This window comes from Centruroides sculpturatus, unplaced genomic scaffold, assembly GCF_000671375.1.
Source record: "Centruroides sculpturatus isolate CEXI.00-Female unplaced genomic scaffold, Cexi_2.0 scaffold633, whole genome shotgun sequence".
In the NCBI taxonomy this organism is placed as follows: Eukaryota; Metazoa; Arthropoda; class Arachnida; order Scorpiones; family Buthidae; genus Centruroides; species Centruroides sculpturatus.
The window spans coordinates 245,669-269,606 of NW_019384853.1; the positions used below are offsets into that span (position 1 = coordinate 245,669).

The 23,938-nt window shown below is 30.6% G+C and overlaps 2 protein-coding genes across 4 annotated transcripts in view; one reads left to right on the top strand and one right to left on the bottom strand.

The window, feature by feature from the left end:
* Positions 1 to 15,046, top strand: part of LOC111630506 (arf-GAP with coiled-coil, ANK repeat and PH domain-containing protein 2-like) — a 49,820-nt gene extending 34,774 nt beyond the window's left edge. For all 3 annotated transcript variants that reach the window (XM_023374616.1, XM_023374617.1, XM_023374615.1), the window contains 12 exons: positions 4,918 to 5,035; positions 5,128 to 5,225; positions 6,646 to 6,762; positions 6,872 to 7,033; positions 9,069 to 9,277; positions 9,348 to 9,539; positions 9,613 to 9,712; positions 9,797 to 9,914; positions 12,647 to 12,756; positions 14,096 to 14,206; positions 14,274 to 14,329; positions 14,393 to 15,046. In XM_023374616.1, coding sequence (XP_023230384.1) covers positions 4,918 to 5,035; positions 5,128 to 5,225; positions 6,646 to 6,762; positions 6,872 to 7,033; positions 9,069 to 9,277; positions 9,348 to 9,539; positions 9,613 to 9,712; positions 9,797 to 9,914; positions 12,647 to 12,756; positions 14,096 to 14,206; positions 14,274 to 14,329; positions 14,393 to 14,487 — 1,486 coding nt within the window. In that variant the 3' untranslated portion in view covers positions 14,488 to 15,046. The remainder of the gene's footprint in view (positions 1 to 4,917; positions 5,036 to 5,127; positions 5,226 to 6,645; positions 6,763 to 6,871; positions 7,034 to 9,068; positions 9,278 to 9,347; positions 9,540 to 9,612; positions 9,713 to 9,796; positions 9,915 to 12,646; positions 12,757 to 14,095; positions 14,207 to 14,273; positions 14,330 to 14,392) is intronic.
* Positions 15,047 to 15,064: 18 nt separating this feature from the next.
* LOC111630507 (solute carrier family 2, facilitated glucose transporter member 1-like) overlaps positions 15,065 to 23,938 on the bottom strand; it is a 66,027-nt gene continuing 57,153 nt past the window's right edge. The window contains exons 8-12 of the mRNA XM_023374619.1: positions 23,647 to 23,757; positions 19,792 to 19,893; positions 17,508 to 17,583; positions 16,355 to 16,482; positions 15,065 to 16,263 (exon numbers count right to left, since the gene is read on the bottom strand). Of these exons, the coding sequence (XP_023230387.1) occupies positions 16,096 to 16,263; positions 16,355 to 16,482; positions 17,508 to 17,583; positions 19,792 to 19,893; positions 23,647 to 23,757 (585 nt within the window). The 3' untranslated portion in view covers positions 15,065 to 16,095. The remainder of the gene's footprint in view (positions 16,264 to 16,354; positions 16,483 to 17,507; positions 17,584 to 19,791; positions 19,894 to 23,646; positions 23,758 to 23,938) is intronic.

Here is a 23,938-nt window from a genome sequence, read left to right on the forward strand (position 1 = left end):
GTTGTAAGTGGAAAATTGTGAATTCAAAGTAGGGAGGGATAATCAATAGAATAAGCTGAGCATATCAGAAATTGAAAAATTGAGCCTACTTACAATTCATAACAAATCACTTAAAAGCAAAGTTGGGTTCCATATTACCATCTTTTCCTCTATATATTTTTTAAAACTAGATGAATAAAAACCTTATTTTTCATGTTGATAAATATTTAAATGCTGACTTATTTTTACAACTCTTGCCTGCCCAATTGCTGTTATTAGTACAGTTCATTTATGTTCTGTACTGCTTTCCTAAAACTACATTTATACTAAGAAAGTTAAACTCGTTTAGAAATAACTCATTTATAAATAATAATTCAATAAATGTAATGTAATTTAACTACTCTGCTATTCACAATGAGGACTTGCTGTAAATTCAATGCACTTAATGTCATTTTGTTATCATGTTGAGGAAAGAGACAAATACATTTGTAATAATTTACAAAAATCATTGTTGAATTTTCGTTATAAACAGTAAAATTGATTCTATAAAATGAGAAGTAAATACTGGCGATTGTGGTTACAATCCAGTAAGAATATTATTAACAGGATTTTTTTTCCTTCTTTTTTTGAAATCTGATTAATACACTTTGCATTCATTATACTTCCAGTTTTTTTCAAATGTGAACCTATATCTACATTAACAAAACATCATTTAAATATTATCTTTAATTCACATTTTAATAAAATATGAATTAAAGATAATATTTTATTTTTAAAAAGTTGAATAATTTCAAATGCATTTCTAATGGAGGTAAATTAAAACTTTAATTACTATTGTCATTAAAAAGTTATTACAAATTTTAAGATATTATAAGCTGTGGAGAGGTTAAAAATATTCGTTTTAAATTTGAAGAATTTTTCAATTCCTTGTTATTTTCAACTGATGAACTTAAGACAGGTCTGAAAGTTATGTGAAAGTGTCACTTTTGCTGCTGACATATGAAAACTCACTTAATGATTAGCTCCCAGGTGTGAAAGTTGACAGTTATTTATGATTTAATTGATAATATTTTTAGGTCATTAACTTTATTTAAAAGTTGTTACAATTTTTAGAACAATTAAAAAAAAAAGTTAGCTGAAGATAGGACCAAACCTAGATCGCCTGCATTGCAAGCAAGTTCGCTACAGACTCAGCCATTTCGCTGTAATTGTTTTCGTAATACATTCATGTACTGTTATATCTGGAGGTAATTTAACTTGTCTACAAGTGGAATCTTAATTATCTGTTTTATCCAAGTTTTAATTTACCATCTTTGTACCCAAAAACCTCTTGTGTTTCCTTCTTGGACAGGTTTCTAGTTTATGGTAAAATTTAACATAAATTTTTTCCATTTCAAAGATTTTTTTTCCCATTCAGGCAGGTTTGTTTTATTCAGGTTCCATTTTGGTCAGGTTTTACTGTATTAACAACAAACTTGCAATGTATTATACATTTTATAACATTTTTTAATAAATCCTGTGCTTAATGTGCTTATTGAGTAATTTTATACATGTCACTAAAGCATTTGTTAAAAATATAAATTTACAACAGGAATTAAACTTTAAGTAGATGTCAAAAACTATCATGTGTGTCCACTATTAATTTTGACTCATTGACCCAATCTTTTAACATGTTTTTATTTATAAATAAAATAAAAAGTTCTAAATGTTTCCTTTAGAACACGTTTTTTGCCCATTAACTTGAAGACACACTGTAATTAATCTTCAATGCTTCCAGGAGACACTCAATTATATGGAAGTTTGACTGACACTCAATTATATGGAAGTTTGACTGACTTTTTCTAATTATCTTAATAAATCAACTTTAAAAAGTTTTCAGTTTTCTCATTTAACCCTATATATCCAAATGACTAAATTCATTGTGTTATTCCATATTCTAAATTTGTTTGATGTAATCAATTGGTATTCTCACTCATTCTGAGTTATTTTAAAGGAAAATATTAATATTTTAATATTAGAATGTAGAGTTGGTCATAGTGTTGTTGTCATTATGTATCATTTTGTAAAGTCGGATATAATTTATTTTACAAGAATTAATACTTTGTGTAAAATATTATTTTCACATAATAATTTGAAAATGTTTTATATATTTGTGAGAGGATTAAAAATTATTAAAATTAGATATGTTCATTTTCATATATTTAGAAAATTAATAATTTATGGAAAAATACAACAATGATGATTTATTTAATATTTGTATTGGTTTACAAGTTACATAATTTTTCATTTAAAACTATGATAAAGTTTTAGGTATAATTAGACATTTATGTAACATTGGAGAGAAATTGTATTGAATTTATTTATGGAGCATAAGTTTCCAGTATGGCCACTCATACTGATAGTCTGTGGAGAGAAATGAAGCAAAGAATGACCCATAAGTAACATCTGATCCAATGTGGGTGGCTACTAAACAGCATATGTTGTTCTCAATGTTAGGGACTACTTATAAACATCCAACTCTAGGTATATAAGCACACCCACTTCTGTGGAGAAAAAAATGATCATGGCAAATTTTCAACATAGTGAAAAACATTGTCTAGGTTAACAAGGTCTGCACTTATGGGTTAGACCAGGTTAGACAGAAGCTCATGTTTGAAAAATCAGCCACAGTTTCCCTTGGCTGCCAGTGCCAGGTTAAAACTTATTCTAACTGATTAAAAAAAATTGTGAGCATCTAATATCAATTAAAACAGTATTGACATAGAAAATGAATTGGAGAGAACTAAAGGTAAGGTTTACATTAAGTGCCTTTGGTGGTTTTGGGAAAAATTGCAGTAGCTATATATGTATGTATGCCATGCAAAAGATTTTTCACATTTTCTAAAGACAATCTTGTTAAGTTTAGATAAAGCTGTTTGAGGAATTTGTAATAAATTGCAAATTAAAATTAGTAATCCACACCACCACAATCTGCACCCACCTTCAAATTAACTTTTTAAAATGGAATACCTATGGGCTATCTGCACAAAATTACAGTATGTTTAATGGGAATATTCACAAGTTAACTTGTGAATAAACTTTGAAACTAAATGAATAAAGCAAATATATTTCCTCGACTCTAAGATGCATTTTTTTCACTCACTTTTACTTGTCCAGTGTAGAAGAGCATCTTAGATTTGATGAAATCTTACATTTTCAATCTCAAACAGTAATCATTGTGAGCAAACCACGTGTTATGCACCAATAATAAACAGTTTCAGGTATACGAGGGCTGTTCGGAAAGTTCGCGGCCTCACATAGAAAAACAAACAAAATAATGTTAAAACTTTTTTTATTTTTCAATGTAATCTCCTCTGTTAGCAATGCACTTATTCCAGCGATGTTCTAGCTTTTTTATGCCATCACAATAGGTCGATTTGTCAAGGTGTGCAAAATACTCGTTCACTTCAGAGATGACTTCGCCATTTGAGTGGAATCTCTTTCCAGCCAAGAATTTTTTTAGGTTTGGAAAAAGGTGGAAGTCACTGGGGGCCAAATCAGGTGAGTACGGTGGATGTGGAACTAATTGGAAGCGAAGTTCGTTTATCTTTTGTTCAGTGATTCTGGCGGAATGTGCAGGTGCATTATCGTGGTGGAACAGAACTTTTTTCTTCTTCAAGTGTGGCCTCTTTTCTTCGATTTCTTTCTTCAGTTTTTCCAAAAGTTCACAGTAATAGACAGCATTAATGGTCTTTCCTCTTTCTAGGTAGTCAATAAAGATGATGCCTTTAGCATCCCAAAAAACCGAGGCCATCACTTTACCCGCTGATGGAACTGTCTTTGCCTTCTTTGGTGGTGGCGAACTGTGGTGTTTCCATTGCTTCGACTGTTCTTTTGTTTCAGGAGTGTAGTAATGGATCCACGTTTCGTCAGTAGTCACAAACCGACGCAAGAAATCCTGTGGGTTTTTCTGGTAGAAGTCCAAACACTCCTTTGACATCAAAGTGCGAACACGTTTTTGCTCGGCGGTCAGCAGATGCGGCACCCACCTTGCTGAGACCTTCGTCATACCCAAATCTTCGGTTAGGATGTGGTGCACTCGGTCGACAGAGATGCCTGTTGTCTCAGCTATCTCACGCGTTTTCAAACGGCGATCTGCTAATACCAAATCGTGAACTTTGTCGATGTTTTCTTCAGTGACAGCAGTTGACGGCCGTCCGCTGCGAGGGTCATCTTCCACACTTTCTCTGCCAGATTTAAAAAGGGCTGTCCATTTTTTCACAGTGGTGTACGAAGGAGCAGACTCTCCTAAAACTTCATCCATGTCAGCTTTGATTTGAGATGGGGTCAACCCTTTTTTCGTCAGGTATTTTATGACCGCACGAGTCTCCGTCTTCTCCATTTTTGACAAAGCATGTGCACACTGACTATCTGCTAAGCTGTCGTGGCAAAACTTTTTGACAAATCAAGCGGAAATTGGTATCGTATCTTTAGCAAAGATGGCTGAATTATTCCCGCCAAAAATTAAATTGATTGCAGCGCCGCATATAAGCAAGGCTGCGAACTTTCCGAACAGCCCTCGTATTACTCAATGGTCATATCAGTCCAAATGAACTTTACTAGTAATGAGCATTTAATTTAAACTACTATTTAATGTTTAAAATATCTTATGAAGCAGCAATAAAATGAATAGTTATTATATAAAAAAAAGATCATGGAAATGGAGGTTTCAAACACTGTTTTATGGAATTTTTGTTTTTCTAACTTGTCTTTACTTAACTGAACTTAATAAACTGTTTAGGCTTTTTATACAATATATTTTTCAGATAAACAGCCTTCTATATTTATGGCTAATCTATTGAATATAAAGGGTTAAGATTGAAATTTTAATTAAATAATTATCTTACTATATTTTTAATATGTTCAGTTTACTAATCTAAATTAATTGTTAAAATCAAGAAGTCACATGCTTCAAGCTGATTCTGAAGAAACTTTTCAGCAGTGGGTTTCTGCATTACAAGAAGGAATTGACTGTGCAATAAATCATGTACCTCATGAAGATAATGATAATAAATGGGTATGTGTATAGTACATCTATATATGCATAAAATTACATAAGCATAAAAATTTTAAATGTTGAACTTCATTATTTAATAATTTTATTAATAGCAAGATGAAAAACAAGAAACGCAAAGTAATTCTGATAGTTCATTAAGTATCAATGAGTCCAAACTTACAGCACCTGTGAAACCCCCAAGAGCTCATAGGTTTGTCATATTTTTGTTTACTATATAATTTAAATCTAAACAGAGATGTTACTGTAAACTGTTTTGATTATATCTAATAATATAAACCATTGATCGTGTGTCAGTATATCTGTAACGATATACCTAAAACGCCCACTAGGGGCACCCTAGCAATGATTTTAAATTAACAATAAATTATTATTATTATTTTGTAATAGGAATTTATTATTGATACTACGGAATGACACCGCTGCTGCTGCTAGAACGCCTTTTCCGTGGGGGAGAGAGTTAAGGATTACTCTCCCTCCATGAGGGAGGGTGTAATTCTTAACCCCCTTCCCCATGTGGGAAGGGGAAAACATTCCCCATTGATATGAATTTATTATTTAGAATGCTCACTAGGAAAGGCCTGGGCTACTAGTACTATATGATATAATGTGAATTGTTTTTCTATTGTGCCTTTTGCTTTGTAAACTTGTTTAGATTAGGGGTGACGATTCAAGGATAGTGACATATTTTCCTAAAATAATATCAGCATGTTCAATAAGATGAAGACTAGAGAAGTGAACTGGTTAATTTGTTTGACTGAAGAAATTGTCATCATCAATCACGTCTGGTCAGTGAAAATGGACATTATTATTCTTCTAAGTTGGAATTTCTCTATACCATACACAGTCTGACATTCGTATCTAAAATTTCATCTCCAGCTTTAAGTATTTATGGAATTATTAGATCATAAGCTCTGTTGCATTATCTAAAGAATGACTGCCCAAATCATAGCATTACTATTCCTAAAGTTTTAACCAGTTTGTAAACCAGTTAATGAAGGCTACTTAAATGAGATTTTTCTTTCAAACTTAGGTGCAATTCACACAGACACTCTTTCCATACATAATATGTAAAATTAAATTAATATAAAAATTACATCTATTTATAGCATTTACATAGTTTTTAATATAATGTAGTACTTTAAGATGATTAATTATTATACATTTCTATAAATGAAATATATAAAAGTTTAAATCATTTTTCATAGTAGACACTCACTTTGATTTCCTTAAGTTTGGTGACATGAACTGAGATTTTGTTCTTAAAAATAAGTTTTGAATCACATAATACTATATTGAGATGGTCAACAGAAAATTACAGCATTCTACAAATCATAATAATTTCATATTATTGAAAAAATAGAATATGTAAAAGCAGAGAATTATGTGGTTAGAAGTAAAACTGTGAAAGTTGAGATTTATCACATATCAAAACTGTTCTCAAATGATTATAAAATAAAAGGTTTTTCCTGTTAAGCTTGGCTATGATTTTATCAATGCAATGTCCTCAAAAGAACAAGTTTTTATAATTAGATAAACAATTATATAAATCATTTAATTGCAGTTATTATAAATTACCAGTATTATGTATAAAGGAATTTTTGATATTTCAGTCAAATCCTTTCAATTCCTGGAAATGAACTGTGTTGTGACTGCAAATCTCCAGATCCTCGCTGGGCCAGTATTAATTTAGGAATTACATTATGTATTGAATGCTCAGGAATTCACAGGTACGAATAAAAAATTATATTTTTTATGTAAAGAGTAATACAATAATTCTATAAAAGAAACTTTCTTGTTATTTTCTAAATCAATATATTTGTTGATTTGTCATTGTAGAAGTTTAGGTGTCCACGTTTCAAAAGTGCGTTCACTAACTTTAGATACTTGGGAACCAGAAATTCTTAAAGTGATGGCAGAACTTGGTAACACAATAGTGAATCGCATTTATGAAGCTAATGTTGACACTTCTGTAGAGCGTGCAACTCCTGAAAGCTCCAGGTTAGTTAGTTTATTTATTTATTTATTTATTTATTTTTTCGTTAAAATAGTTTATTAATTATATGAACAATAATATTACACTACAGATAATGTGTAGGGGAAGAGTTTTTCTAGAAAATGTATCAATATAATTGCTAATAAGAATGAAAGTAAAGCTTTGCTTATCTTAATCTATTCTAATTTGTTTATTTTTGATGATCAACCTTCGATAACAATTAAAAACAAAAAAAATCTCATCTGATAGAAGTTTGAGAATCTAATATTGATTTTTACAAAAGGAATTATTCATATTCTTGTAAATCAAATCCAATAGGAAAAATTAGTAATATGAAATAAATTAATTAGCTTTTTTCTGACTAAATAATTTTGTTTTAAATCTGTTTATTTGAATAATCTAATAAAGTAACATTTAACATTCCTACTTATTTTACTTTATTTAATAATCGTTTATTCTCCAGTTTTTGTGAAATTACAAAAATCATGTTTGAGTTTTTCCAAAAAGTTATATTTTTAATTTGAAACCAAAATTATACAAAAATTTAATAAATTTGCATTTTAAAAAAAAGTTTACATGACAAAAATTTTTAAATGAAAAAATGTACAAATTGAGATTTTTTTTCTTGTAGCCTACTGCTAAAATTTTGGATTTTAAGCTTTGTTTCTAAACTTTCTTCAGAATTGTCTTCAGTCACTTTACACAGAAGTGAAAGGTAGTTAGCTTATATCACATCATAATGCAAAACTTATTTAAAATAAAAAATTACCTTTAATCATTACAAAACATTTAATTTTTTATATATTATGAAATTAATTTTTACTTTCTTCAATATATATTAAAATTAATATTGATGTTACCTCCAAACAATCATTACAGGAAATAATTTCTATTAAACACACAGCACCAATGTAGTTACAACAAAATAATACATATAAACATCAACAAATGTGTTGAAAGTTAAGATAAACAGACATGTACTAGTTGACTTCCAGTTTATATGAAATGATATAAAGAAATACTGTTAAGTCATATCTGTAAATTTTTTTTTTCATATTTCACTATCATGTTTAGAAATAACTTGAATTTCTTTCTCTGTCTTTACTGAGATGATGTTTTTGTTAATATAGCAATGAAAAAATTTTAAATTCTTATATTATTTTTGTAAACTAAAAGTCTCTAGTAAAAAGACAACTTGAAATTCTGTCAGGCCTTTGAAAATTCAGTTGTATAGAAATACCTGTTTACAGGTTTTTATCTCGTTGATAATTATTTCAATATATCTTATTTTATCATTGTTCAGTAAACATTCCACAATAGAAGAATATATCAACAACATGTTATCTGTTATAGCACTCTTGAAGAATAGTACTACAGTTAAGATTAGAGGTAGTGTGACTTACAAGTTAGTACACATCAATAAATATGAAATCAACAGTTTATAATTGATCAAATTTGTTGAATCATATAATTTATGAATATTAAGAGTAAGATATATAACTAAAAATTTTATTGAATAATACTCTTACTTTCTGGTTGGCATAATGTTCATATTCTGTTTGTCTTTTTGAAATTATTTCTGTTTATTATATTTTAATGAAAACTTAGTAAATTTGTGATTAATTCATCAATAAAAATATTTTTAAAAATGTAAATAGTCTTATTATCACTAGTTTTAATTAATTGTGGCTAATTTTTAGTTCAGCATATTTCAAATATTCAACTACATAATTAAAAACCAATAAATAGAAAGCTAAAGAATAGTGCTTGGTGGACCTACCTAAATATTGTCAAGAATATAAGTTACGAACAGATATGTTTGTTAATTAGTGGACACCGAATTTTCTAAGAATAATTGCAAGTAACAGTATTAAAAACTGTTATTTGCAATTATTATTCAGGTGCTAATACATAAGTTAACAATTTCTTATTTAAGAGTAAAGCTTGTGCTGTGTTAAAGGTTTTAAATTGTGAAATATGATGATATAATGGAAATATTTGGAATAAATTGTTAATAAGTAATTACAATTTTCTTTGAAGAAATATTCGAGAAGCTTGGATCAAAGCCAAGTATGTAAAAAAACAGTTTGTGAAACCGCTGCCAGGTGTCGATTCTTCCATCGTTGACACCAATGTACAAGGATCTGATACAAATAAGATTATTCGTAATGTACCTCAGAGATGGAGTGTCCGCAAAGTGCATAGACGCCGTCGAACGGTTTCTGCTTTAAAGAAGAAAGAAAATCAAGGCATGCAATTGAAAATCTAATTGTTGTTATAAATTTGTGTGCGTATAATTATTATTCTCTTCCTTTACAGAAGAAAATACAGAAAAATCATTATCTGATACTCCTAAAGAAAATTCTTCAGAAATATCAAATAAAGAACCTGAATCTATAATCACAATAAATAATAAAAATAAGGAATACAACAATCAAAACAGTGATGCTGATAATAAAACATTGGAAGACGTATTAATTTTTGGGGAAACCGAGGATGTAATTCATTCAAGTATGAAATTATCATAGGTTTTAATTATATAAAATTAATTATTTTTCTTACATATTTTTAAATATTCATTCAGATTTAGATTTTGATAGTGCTGATGAATCTCCTACAATTGATGAAGTAGAAGACACATTAGAAGATATTTCTAAGTTACATCCAGACCTCCTTTTATATAGGTTGATATTTCAGCTTTTTCTGATATAACAAAACTTTTGTATAATTTATTCACTAAAACAAGTTATGTGTTTGTGATTATTTAGAGCTGCTGCAGCACATAATCTTCCTGTCATGTGTGAAGCATTTGCTCATGGTGCTAATCCAAATTGGAAAAATAAGGAAGATAATGGAAAATATCCTCTTCATCAAGCAATTCAAAGTGTAAGAATTTAAATAATTTATATATAGTATGAAATTATTATTAAAATCCTGATAGATTCTAGTGTTTTTAACTGATAAGAAATTATAAATGATAACTGAAAATTGCAACTTCTGCATTTTAAAACTAAAATTGATAGAATTTCAGCAAATCCAGCCAACATCAAATTTTGTGACATTCTTAACTTAGTTAAGTATATTATTCAAGACATGGAGGAAAGGATTTCACCAAAAAAAAACCTTTAGTTCCAAATTTGTTAGTAGGGAGAAATATGATTTGCAATGTGAATTGCATTAAAAGATGTAGACAAATGAATGTTTAACAAAGATAAATTGGAAAGATTAATTTTTGTGTGTTGAACTTATGACATGTCAGTTGAAAAATCATATTAGTTACATCACATCACAGGCTTATTGAGGTTGATACTGTCATTGTGAGAAATCTCAACCAACCCCAATAAGCTTCCCGATCATGTTCTTGAACATTTTGCTAGATGTTGATTAAGGAATACAGAAAAATAATAAGTGAGTGATGTTTTCCATATGTTATATTGTAGTGAACAAATTTTATTTCTACTTACTATTAATTTAATTTAAGTAAGCAATTGTTTTGATGGGTCTAGATCAGGGGTCGGCAACCTGCGGCTCACGAGCCACATGCGGCTCTTTGGATGTGAAGCTGCGGCTCTTTAGTTCCATACGCAAATATTATTTATTTTATCAAAAAAAAAACATTTAAAAATCGTTCTGAATCGATTAAGGAGGATTAGGCACCGATTCTATCTCTTAGCCACTTGTACTCGCTTTTCACTGCACCTCTCCCCCATGACACGCGTTGTCACTGTCGACAGTCTGTCCGAAGCTCTCGAATGACACCGTCGTCGGATGTTTCTATGAGGTTTAATTCGCTTTCAACGCAAGACAATTTGGCATCTTCACCAGTGCTTTGGCTGTGACGTATAGTTTGTTGTTTCGAGTAAAAGAGTTAAAAGCGAATTATCTTCTCAAAGTTATGTAAAAATTTTGTGGCTGTTTAAAAACTGAAATTTTGTAAATTGTAATTATTGGCTCTTCCGAGTCAAAAGGTTGCCGACCCCTGGTCTAGATGGATAAACTTTAGATTAATTTTTTTTGTGTGCCTGCTGTATGTTGTCTATATATATAGCATTATATTGTGACCAAAAATGGATTATTTGAACTAAATACACGTAATGAAAAATTAAACAGTAAATCTGAATTAAGAAAATCTCTGAAAAATATATATCATGTCAGTAGTGTTCAAAATGAGCTGTGTGTGCAATGATGCATTGTCAAGTATGTCATACCAAAGAGTGCCTTACGTACACAAAAAATTCCTAATGTGTTCCAAACTTGATAGCATCTGTTTTATACTTCCTGCCAAAGATCTGCAACATCCTGTACTGGAGTAGAATATTCTAAAGCTTTTAAATGACCCCATACATGAAAGTTGAGGGGATTGACAGAGATCATGTGGGCAGAGATGTAGTCCTGCATGGTCAATCCATCTTCCAGGATAATGTGTGAATGCATCATGTGCAAGATGGTTTACTTGTAAATGTCCCTTTAGTCATCAGATTATACAAGGATGATACCACTTAGAACATGTTCTATGAATTATGCTGAACAGAGGGGCCAATTAAGCAATCATGGTTAATCCTTGGTCAAAAAATTCAGAAAAAACTGCTATCAGTGCTCAGACTAGATAAAAGAGAATTTAATTCTTGTCGTATAGGTAAGTTATGGAACCTGACATTACCTCTCTTGTGAAGAGCAAGGATAACAAAAACAGATTGTATCTGGTTGTTGAAATAATGTGACACTGTACCAAGCCTTCCCATGGTGAGATATCAACTTCTCTTAGTGCCTATAGTTACAAACAATAGCTTCTGAAAACTCTATACTGTCACACGATCGATGCCTTTCATCTGTATTTTCCTCTATACAAGCCAACACACTTAAAAGTCCTGTTCTTTTCAGAGATTTGGACTGGAAGCTTAAAATAACCCATTTTCCTTAATCTCTTATGTAGCCATTCAAATGCTTTTTCATTTGGTGAGAGAATCATTCTGAATAACATTGTTTTACCTCTTTCCTGTTGCACATAGATGTGCAACAGGAAAGAGATGTGCATTTGGTATATGGTTTAATCCTCATTGTCAAGAACATAACTATTGTGACTGTCAACCATTCCTACACAAGTTATGTACAAACAACCTATACACAGCCATGATAATGTGATTAGTACAGTAATGCACAACATCATAATCACTTTGTGAGCAGTAAGTTGATCTTGGAAATAATGCGTTTTAGATCATATACTTATGTAAATGTAGTTCTTTTCAGTGAATAGAAGTACTTATGCATATACACAGCCCACCATTGTAACATCTTATGGAATCTTGAATGTGTAACTATATCTGCACTTTGATCAAAATGCGATCTTGGTAATCTTTAAAGCAGCATTTATAATCCTTTAAGATATTGAACATTTACCATTGACATACATTTGAAGAAATTTCTGCTGTCAGTTTTATGCTAATTAACCTTTCCTTTGTCATCAATCCCACATTGTTTTATGGAGGGGATAAATTTATATATGTAATTTAAATAGAAAAATGTGAGAATAATTATTTATAGTTGTGTTGTAATCTGCCAGGGTTTGATAATAGTATTTATGACGATAAATTTTAACAAAATTGGTTTTTGTTTTACAGGGTTCGATAATGGCTTGCGAGTATCTGTTGTTAAACAGTGCAAAATGCAATAATCAAGACGACAACGGACAAACCATATTGCATTTGGCCACTACGTTTGGACATACGGGGTAAATCATCAGATTTTAAAATATTTTTTATTAGCTTTATAATTAGATATTGTTTTGATTATTTAGGTTTGAAGATAAAGCCAGATTACATAAATTTGTTAGGCAAAAACTGAAAAAGTTATATTGAACAAAAGTCTTTGATTCATTAAAATTTCATACTATCACTAACTAAAAAAAGGTTTTTGGAGCAAGTTCATCTGATGTAAATTTATGACAAATTAAAAAATATGAAAGTTGACAAATTTTTTATTAACAGAGAAATCTATTTAATAATTGAGCTCAGACTCTGGGCTGGAACAGCAATTACTTTTATGATATAGGGTCTTTCAAAAGATAAAAGAAAATTCAGTGAATATGTGCTCTTTTTGTTAGACAATTGCCTTGGGGTTTAGTCTAAGAAATGTCTTGTAAAAAACATGTTACATATTAACCATCTGTAACTGTCCTGATGTACTTGAAGGTACAAGGGTTGTGCCTCAACAACTGTGCTCTGTGGACTACAGTAGTATCTCAGAGCTTTTCTGTAAACATAATTTGGTTTTGCATTATTTTTTAAATTAACTTGCAAGGTACAGTCGACCCCCCCATAACACTGTTGATAATTCTGTTTTATATGGGTCAGATTTCACAAATACGTGACCCATTTACAGCCTGGCATGCATATTTGTGAAATCTGACTTGTACAACATGGAATTCATATAAAACGGAATTATCAACCGTGTTATAGGAGGGTCGACTGTACATTTTAATAATTGGCTATCGTGTCCACAACTGATTTTTGTGGAATTGTTTGCTATAAACCTTTAACTTTGTACTAAAACAAAAGTGACTTAGCCTACATGTATAAATTTATTTATCTAAGTCTCAAAGCATATATATCGTACCTCAAACAAAACTTTCAAAATTAGCATAAACTGAGAAAATCCAAATTTGCTCTTTGTGATGTTAGCTTTTATGTCTATGTTGCAGGGGCTATTTTTTGCTGCCACTATTGAAAAGTTTTTTCTAAATGTAACAAGTTAAACACCAGGCAAGCAAGCATATGATTGTTACCAGTTTAACTAAAATTTTAAATGTTCTGTATCTATCAAAAATAAAAATGTGACTGAATTATCAGCCACATGTTCAGGCAATGAAAGTTTTAGTTCAAGATAAATCTGTATGCAGTAGGAAAATCAGAAACTCACTTTACCCAAAACAATTTTTGATGCCATGCAGCAAAACCACATTTTTAACACGTGGTCCTGCTGCATGGTAATTTGATAAATCTTTAATACCAGTATTTGTTTTAATTATCATTTGATTTAAATGTATTTATTTTTTTTTATGACTATTGCAGTCAAGTTTGTTTGCTGTTGAAGAGAGGTGCAGATCAAAGCATGTTGGATGCAACTGGTAAAAATGCTCTTGCATTAGCTATGCAGGATGCTAATGCAGATATTGTCACTTTGTATGTATTTATCTAATAGAGATGATAATTCAATTTGACCTTTGTCTCAGATGTTTGTTCTTTTTAGATTACGATTAGCTAAGTTAAATGAAGAAATAAGAAGAGACGAATTTGGAAATCCAGGTAAATTTAATCTATTTACGTCAACTTCTTTCCGTTTGAAATTTATCTCATCTCTCGTTCTAGGAGACGAAACGTTCAACGAAGTCGTAAAAGATTTCTCGCACATGGCTTCGCATAATCCCGAGAAGCTTCGTCGTCCTCCCACTACCACAGAGTAGTTTCGTAATCCGCTTGTAGCCTCGTTTTTAATAAGATTGCTCATTATTATGCCAAATATAATTTATTTGCGTCGGTTAATTTACCGAGCGATACTTGTGCTATATAGACTACGGAGATTAGAAAAACCCCCATTAAAAAATTCATTTTACAATCAAATTTATAAATCTCATTACCGCAACCCCCGGTGTTTCGAACAACCTTTATGTATATTTGGCCAAATTTATTGATGTTTTGTGCCATCAGTATTCAATTTGACATTCCATGTTCTAAAATATTTTGCCATATATATTTAATCCAGTACTTATTTGTTTACACTTGTAAAAATTCAGTATTACTGTTGTTTTTTTAGATCAAATTTTGATGCCCGTATTACGATTGTGATAGTATGTATATAAATTTTACTTTGTACAGCACCTAGCTCGATGTCTTTTCCTTCCGTAGACAAAATTTGTTGCTACAAGCGTGCTTTGACTTTTTATGTCGTCCCAGACCTTCGCACGAAAAATAGAGATCATGTTAAATATGTATAAACCAAAACAATAGAGCTTTAATAAAAAGTTGTCCTTGTTAAAATTCTCGAAATAAATCATACAGTATTTAAAATTAATAATTTACTTTCTCCTTCAAATGATTTTTTACAATCTTAAAATTATAAATACTACCAAAAAGTTCATAAAATTAGACGTATTTACAGTAGATTAAAAAAAATCATTTTAACATTTTCAAAATATCACAACTTCAGAATCTTGGACAGAAGAAAGTAGTCTTTCGATAAGAGAGAACTACGGATACTGTCAAGTTCAATATAAAAGAAAGTAATAGTGGAATCTTGTTTCAATTGTCAGAAATAATCGGGACGACAGCATTAGCGTCTGGCCTAAAAACATTGATTTTTGGGAATAAAAAAAGTCTAAACGTTACACAAATTTCATTGAGAACGCGATTGCGAAAATATTTTCCTAATCCAATTCTCTCGACAACGGAATACCGTAGCTTTGAATTACATACAACTTGGCCTCGTTTAAAGTAACGAATGGGAATTGACGACAATACAATTTGAAATTTTATAGAAATCCTAAGCAAATTATTATACCTATATTCTATCGAATTTTGAAATACATTTAGATGTAGAATACTGGATACGCACATTATGCTATTTCGGAAAAGTTTGTAAATTTCTGTCGATTGTAAAAATAAGTCAATAGCCTAATCCTGCAAACACAAGTGTTCATTCGAATACTTTGTCGTTTGCGTAACATTTTTAAGACCTATGAATCAATACGGTGTCCTAAAATCAACACTTGAAATTTATAACTATACTTAATTGTGAAAAATCCATGTCTTTAGGCAATCTATTGAATGATACACTGGGAAAGCTGAGAGCATTTAAAAATATATCCTCCTTTAAAATATAATTGAGAAGAATAAAACTAATTTTTTCAGACATTTTAAGCTGAAGAATGTTTAAGATTCCTTATCCAGTAAATTCACCCATAACAAGATTTCACTATTTTATATACAATTTTTGCAAATAATAATAATAGTATATGTAAATATATATATATATGCAAATTTAAAGATGTATAAAAACCATATGGAGTACAAAACTATACAAAACTTGTTTGAACTTGTGCAAATAATTGTTTTTCTTTCATCATTTTGGTCACTTCTACGGGATCTAGGTCTTTCGTTTCTGGCAGATTAAAGTGAAAGTATCCCGAGAGAAGAAATCCGACGAATGCGAATACGAGGAATATGTACTCTCCGATGACGCTCTGTCAGAGAATCGTTTAACAAGTACATATAACAAATTGTAAATAAGATAGAAACGTGGAGTGATAAATGACAAGCAAATAAAACTATTACCTTTACGATGGGAAAAGTTATGGCTATGACGAAATTGGCCAACCAGTTCACCGCGCATCCGAGACTCATGCCCGCCGCTCTCGGACCCTGTTGGAACAGTTCGCTTCCTATCATAAACGGAATTGGCCCTGTTTTGTTTACAAAATATAATTAAGATTTTTTGAAAGAGCATCAAAATTTTAAAGCTACTGTACTTTAAAATGAAAAAATTATAATTAGAGTAAGAACTAATAAATCAAACATTTATCTTTTAGAAATGACACTGAAAAAATTTGAAATTTAGAAAATACATAGTTTTAAATCACCAAACAATCGCCTAAATATTGGGTTATAATTGTGAAAAATCCATGTTTTTAGGCAATTATTGAATGATAAACTGGGAAAGCTGAGAGCATTTAAAAAATATATCCTCTAAAATATAATTGAAAAGAATAATACTAATTTTTTCAGACGTTTTAAGCTGAAGATTTGGTGATTTATTGTACGCTACTCGGGCTTTGCAATGTTATTATTTGTAATACATAGTTTTATGTCATATGCTTCTTCACAATATTAAAATTTTTGTTCACGAAAAATGGAATTGACGGTTATCAATTTTTTTTAAAGTAACACAGAAAAACAATACACGTGCTACAGAATAAATAAGTTACTGCTAAATATCACAATATTATCTTGAAGACATTTTAAATGTTGGAAAGGGACTTGAATTAAACATTCATAGAAAACAAAACATTACAATGCTACAGGGACACACCACTAAGTTAAACTTATTAGCACCTAATGTTCCATATGTCATGATTATTATTATTGGTACCTGTTCTTACTACTACTACATATTTTCAGTCCAAAATAATATTTTTTTCTCTTCACCCTATGATCACAAAGGGTTTTTGTATCCATTGTGGGTTTGGCAGACTCGCAATAAAAAACCCAGGCAGTAAGCAAGACATTAATGGCCATTCGACCACAAATGTAAGACGTCGTCGCTATTTCAGACAAGTAAAAATGAGCGACAAGGTGCATCTTAGACTGTAGGAAATGTGGTTGCATAAACTTGACTTAGTTAATTCATCTATATTTAAGCCAATAAAAGCCTGATAAACCGATCACACTGCACTAAAAAAAAAAGTTAATAATAAAAGTCAATGCTTACCTATTCCCAAACCGAAGAAACATACAAATAGAACTAATGCTATGATTGTGATATAAGACATCCAAAAAGTAACTTCCTATAAATAAAAATAATTTTAGTTAAATATAAAAGTCATATATATATGTTTTAATTAGTTTATTTTTAATAACATCTGCTGTGAATTATGACAATTATTTCCTCTAACAAATATCGGGTGTCCTACTTGAAACATTAGCAATGTGAACTTTATAGGATATATTAAAAAGAAAGGGTGAAACCTAGCCCAGAACTATCCACAAACTGAAGGAAAGTATTTGCAGAAACATTGAAACTATTCACAAAAATATTATACTGTATGGTCAATCTTAACATGATTATGCATGTGCAAAAGTGCGTAGATGCACGAGAACAATTTGACATACTCTATGTTTCTAAAGTTTCTGAAGAATGTCCTTCGCCTAAATTCATTTCCAGTGAGTGGGCCAATTTTACGTGAAACAGCCTGTATGTAAATTTTAATGATTTAATTAGTTTTAATGCTAAATACTCATTTATCAATTCAATAAAATTTTAACTGTTTCAAGGGAATATATTATTAACAAAGTTTTCTGAATATTTTTCCTGATACAGTGTACACTTCTTAACATAAATTCAGCCAACATCAGACAAGATTGGACTTACAAATTTAAAGTTTTGGTTTCTGCTCCAAACATCATTTTATTTGGATTTTAATCTTCCAAACTGAACATATGATCTTTTTCATTCTGCAAAATACCAGCAGAATAAATGCAATAATACTCAGATTTATGTAAAAAGATCAGCTAGTCTAATATATCCTGAGGAGTTGTGGATTTATTAATAGAGATGCCAAGTATAACAGCAGGCAGTAAAAAGATCACATTTTTGTGATAAACATTGGCTGCATACTGGATGCAATAATAAGAGTGATTAATTAATTTAAGAAATTGGCTTTATTTCACTGTCTGTATCAATGAGTATTATTTCATTGAAATGAGTGATTACATACAATCAGTTGAAAAAAACTATTACACATTTGACAATCAGGGCTGGGAGTCGGAGTCGTGGTGTTTTGGCCGGAGTCGGAGTCATCAAAAAATCCGCCAACTCCCTTTTTACTTACAAACTTGTTATGTATATGAAACGGAAACGAAGTCGGATGGTAAGGAAAAGTCGGAGTCGGTAGATTTTTACGCGACTCCACAGCCCTGGACATAATACTATATCAGTTGATGTCTGTCTAGATTTTTTTGATCTATCCACCCCGTGGAGAATAAGAGGGCCATTTTTGGATTTGGCCAGACCCACAATGGGATGGGTCCCAATATATCTAGGATGAACCATTCCTGAAAAATTCTTGAGATTTTTTGACCCATCTGCATTTGTTTCAGGGTCTCAGAGAAATAAGCCTAGATCTTACTCCTCTGCCATCTGGTTGGCTGATTGAAGAAATTTGTTAAGAGTTAAGTTTAGAATAATCTAGAAAGAACAGAAACAGTTTCATTAAGAAGTAATATTTACAGAATTTTCTGACAATTGTCTCAATAGATTATAATTCACTTGTTTGAATCACTCAAATTCCTAAAATTTGTTGAAGCTAAATATGGGATATTGATAGTTTTACAGAAACTGGTATAAATCAGATGTCAAATCCAAAGTATCAGTCTCTTTGAAATTTGGAATAGCATCATGAATGACAGACTATTATTTCAATAACAAATAAGTTAGAAAACTAGATATTAACGGACTCTGTTTTTTCAAGTAGAGAAAATATGAAAACAAATACTGATAAAGTTAAAAAATTTGTGCTAGTGCACTTCCCCAAAGACTGACTTTATTGCACTGGATTAAACACAGAACAGAACGATCTTGAGACAATTTTCTTGTGTCTCAAGGCTCTGTGTTTAATCCAGTGTGATAAGTATGTCGTTTAGAAAAGTGCACTATCATGAAACATACAAAATAAGATATCAGACAAAAGTGATCAGAATAACACAACAAAGTTAAAACGACCCTAGAAAAGTACTGTACGGCATATAAGATGCAATCTCCCAAAGGATGAGGAATTCTCCAAATGGCTTTCAGTGGGCTACAGGTAACCTCTACCTAGCTCAATTCTTTAATTAAACAATAACATTTTTATTCAACACATCATTATTAGTTTTTGTGAAATTGCCATTTTATATTTTCCAATAACATACCAACTTTTGTTTCACTCAAGTTATGGGTTATAAAACATTGGAAATGAATTGTAATGAAACTAATGAAAATTTTATTGATAACTTACCTGTAAAATCATGGAGAGTGATAGTATTAACAAAGAAATTGTTGACATTATCAAGCTAAGCATTATTAGAAATCGTCTTCGACATTTACGAATAAGAGGAATCTGAAAAATAGATTATATGTAGACAAGTAATAAAACATTTTTTATTAACATAAAAAGAACTTTAGAAATTTTTAAACACATTAAAACCTTTCAATTTTATAAATGAAAACTTCTGAATTAAATCATTTTAAAAAATTTTTTAACAATAAGCTAGTCTGGAAACGGTAGTTATGTTCCAAAAAAGTGCAGTGTTATGCAAATCCATGATATATGAAACAAAGGATTAATGCAAAACATAGGATTACATTTCAGAAGTTAACAAAAGTATACTATTCTTTTTCATTACTAAGAGAAATATGCTTATTAAAGCAATTAATAATTTATTTCCAATCAACAATTAAGTAACAATCACATTTAAAAGTACTGTATTACATGCTTGTTAGACTAAAATTAATATTAACGAGTTTTTACAAAGTATCATCTGAGCTTTTTGTTGATCTTGATCAGAAATATCAGCAATGTCTTCATTTGTTTTATTTTAACCATAAACACTTATGTATGACAAAATAAAAAGTTCTAGTAATGAGTTGCTTAACTTTCCCGGCAACATTTAGTGGTGCCATCTGTTATATTTTATTAAAAACTTTTTATATTTTAACTATAATAAAAAATGGCAAAACAATGTTGAGGGTAGGGATGGGTTTATAAAAAGTTGTAAATGCTAATAATGAGTAAAATAGTCATTAAGTCTGACTAATGGAGATATGACACAACCCCCTTTATTTCCCCACCCCACCTTAAATCATCAATATATAATAGCATCAATCCCTCTAATAAACAAACCACCCTGCAAAATTTCAGAATTTTTTGAGAAAAAGTGCAGAGTTATTAAGCTTCAAACAAGATGAACAAAATTCTGCCTCCCCACACACATCCATACATATAGAAAAACATCCAAATTTTTTTGCATTTCTTGACATTTCAAGGTCCAGAGTCATAAAAATCTTAGTGAGTCATTTTTTGACCGATTGCCATACTTTCCCTCTGTTATATATAACAGAGCTGGGAAAGTAATAAAAATATGTTACTAATTGAAAATTTGTTCTAGCCAGTCACGTTTGTTCAACAGAGTATAAAGTGATTTTTTCCCAGAATGTGTGTTCAAATATTGAATTGTTTGAGTTGGGAACAGTTCAAGTACCATGATACCACTGTATTTCATTATTTTTACAAGTGATTACTTACCTATGGTTAAAAAAAAGTTTATTTAAACATTTTTAGATAAGTGTTGTTAAACTTTACTAAATATAAAGATTAAGCTATGAAAACAAAACACAGTGATAGTCTTAAAGGCGACAGTCTGAAAGCAATGACGACAACACCCAGTTGATAGGAAAGCTAGGACAAGGAAGGAAAAAATTGCACTATCAGTTTTTGTTAAAGTAAACCTGATGAAAGGCACAAAACAAATTGAAAATTTCAATATTCTAAAATCCATGGGCAAATTTGAGATGACATGCATGTTTACTTGAATAAAAAATATCAAATAAAGAAGTTTATACTTAAAAATTTTGGTATGTTGTACGAAGGATTTTCCAAATTCTCAAACCATGTTAGAGACCAGAATCCATGTTGTAAGGGGATATCCCCAATTTTTAAACCATGTTGTAGAATTGCTATGTTGTACGAGAGATACCTGTATTATTGCACAAATTATATTTTAAGATAAAATGTTTTCCATTATTAAAGTAATTGTTTGTATTTGAAATAGACCATTTGATAAAAATGTAATGTATCTTTTTCTAATGATCTGAATAATACATATTGACTGTCAAGTAGACCAAACAAATTCAGAAAGGAACAGACTTGGTCTTCTGCTTGGCTGACCAGTTTTACCTAAGTGATCAGAGATCATCACATGTAATTAGTGAAATTAGTGAAGTGTCATTCTGCAAGGGAAGACCTGAAATAGAGCTGCTGACTTGACTCTGGAATGTGTGGCTGTCATATCCACAGAATCTCTTAAAAGGAGAAAGTCAAAAGTAAGATTGCTGTGGGATAAGGAGACATGTTATTCATCTATTTATCACTTGGGTTGGTATGTTCTTATGTTCTCATGTGTATACTTTGCAAATATCATGTAAATAAAGGACAGAACTTTGAGGACTGGTGCCATAAGCAGTCCTTTCCAATGGAGAATACACATACTCAATGTAGATGGAGGAGAATCTCAAGATCCATTCTTAAATTCACTGATTAACATTAACAAGCTAAAGAATTTTACAAAGTATATTCTACAGTTATTGGAAAAATCTTTTTTTTCTTCTCTTCGGATCTTTCACTCATGATGAATGCTTTGGTTAGTAACAAATACAATAGAAGCATTCATCGTGAGTGAAAGATCCAAAGCGAATAAGAAAAAAAAAAAAAAGAAGAGCTCGTTGATCTTCCCAAAATTAAGCAAATGAAATCAGATGGAAGTGAAAAGGGAGTCTGCATTTGTATAAAACCAATGAAGGGCCAGAAAAAAAGAAATCATTGAAGGAAAAAAAAGTTGAAGCCGAAACGCTTCCGCACTGCAAGCCTGAGGAAACGGGTATCGAAGAGGAAGAAATCCGTACAGTTATTGGGTTTATAGAATAGATATTTTTATTTTCTTACATTAAAATTTATCATCATCATCATCATAGTGACAAATTATCCTAATTCTAATGATTAATTTCAGCTAGCATATTTAGATATTAATGGTTATTAATTTAATTTAGAAAGGCAGCTTTTATAATTATTAAATAATTAAATTATTGGAATGCCAAGACCCCATTTGCATTCTATTAAAATATTTCTATCAATAAGTAGAGAATCTCTAAGTTTTGGCTGTACCTTACAGATGCTCTATATGTCCATCTCTAGTGATGCAACAAACATGAATTCTGTATTCAAGTTCCTGCCACACATGTCCCAACATATCACTGTCAACATCGACTGCATAGATGATCCTTTCTTGCAACTGTGCTGAATCACATGGTATAGGGAGCATGTAATGTACAATACACATGATCTATGATGTAATTCTGTAGGAAAAAAGATCATATAGGGTTAGGTCAGGTGACCATGGAAGAGGAGGAGAATCACAAGAAGCACATCCAATCCAATGACCAGGAAGTTCAGCATTGTGATGGTGGCAGAGCTCCATCTTGTTGGAAAATAAAATCTTTGTTATTGTCCTTTAATTGTGGCATTAGTCATAGTTGCAGCATGTCTAGACATGCAGTGCCAGTAACAGTTTGCTCCAGAAAGAAAAATGGACCGTAGATGGTGAAATCTGAAGTGCACATTTTGATGGTTATTATGAATGTAAACATAGAGAAATTCTCTACTTATTGATATAAGCCATTCTGCTTTGTCTGCTTTGTTTATTGTTATTGAGTGCCAAAACCTCAGAGGGACTTATGAATAACAATATATTTTTCTTACAATTGTTTCATGTCTAGTTGTTTATCTCCAAGTTTATTAACGGCAATTATTATCTGCCTGTAATACTAGATTATTTCACCAGTCATAATAGAATTATTGCCTGTTCAGGAAATCATCATCTTTTATTGACTCATTTTTACATGGGGAATGCATACACAGGTGATAATTCAATTATGACTGGTGTAAAAAAATTATTCTGCAGAAAAAATGCGTGCATGCCAATTATTTTTTACATGCCAGTTTTAAAAGATGGCAGAAAGATATTTAAGAAATATATAACATTAGTAAGTTTACATTTTCAAAATTTTTAAAGCCTTACAAAATTAAAACTATACTTACTGCAATGCAAGCCATTATGAAATTTGTCATTCCTGCACCAATGCTGCTATATTGACTTTGTTTAACCGTCATTCCTATTTTTTCAAATGTGTTTGTTGAATAATAGAATACCTGAAAAATTAATGAATTTAAATTTTAAAAAATTAGCTCTTTTTAATTTACATTTATTTACGAAAATGTTCTTTATTTTCATCAGAAGCATTTTAATTCTACAGATTACTTTTTATACAAATTATTTGTAAGTTACAAGTACAATTTAAATATTGTGCATGAAAAATATAAGCATCTAAAA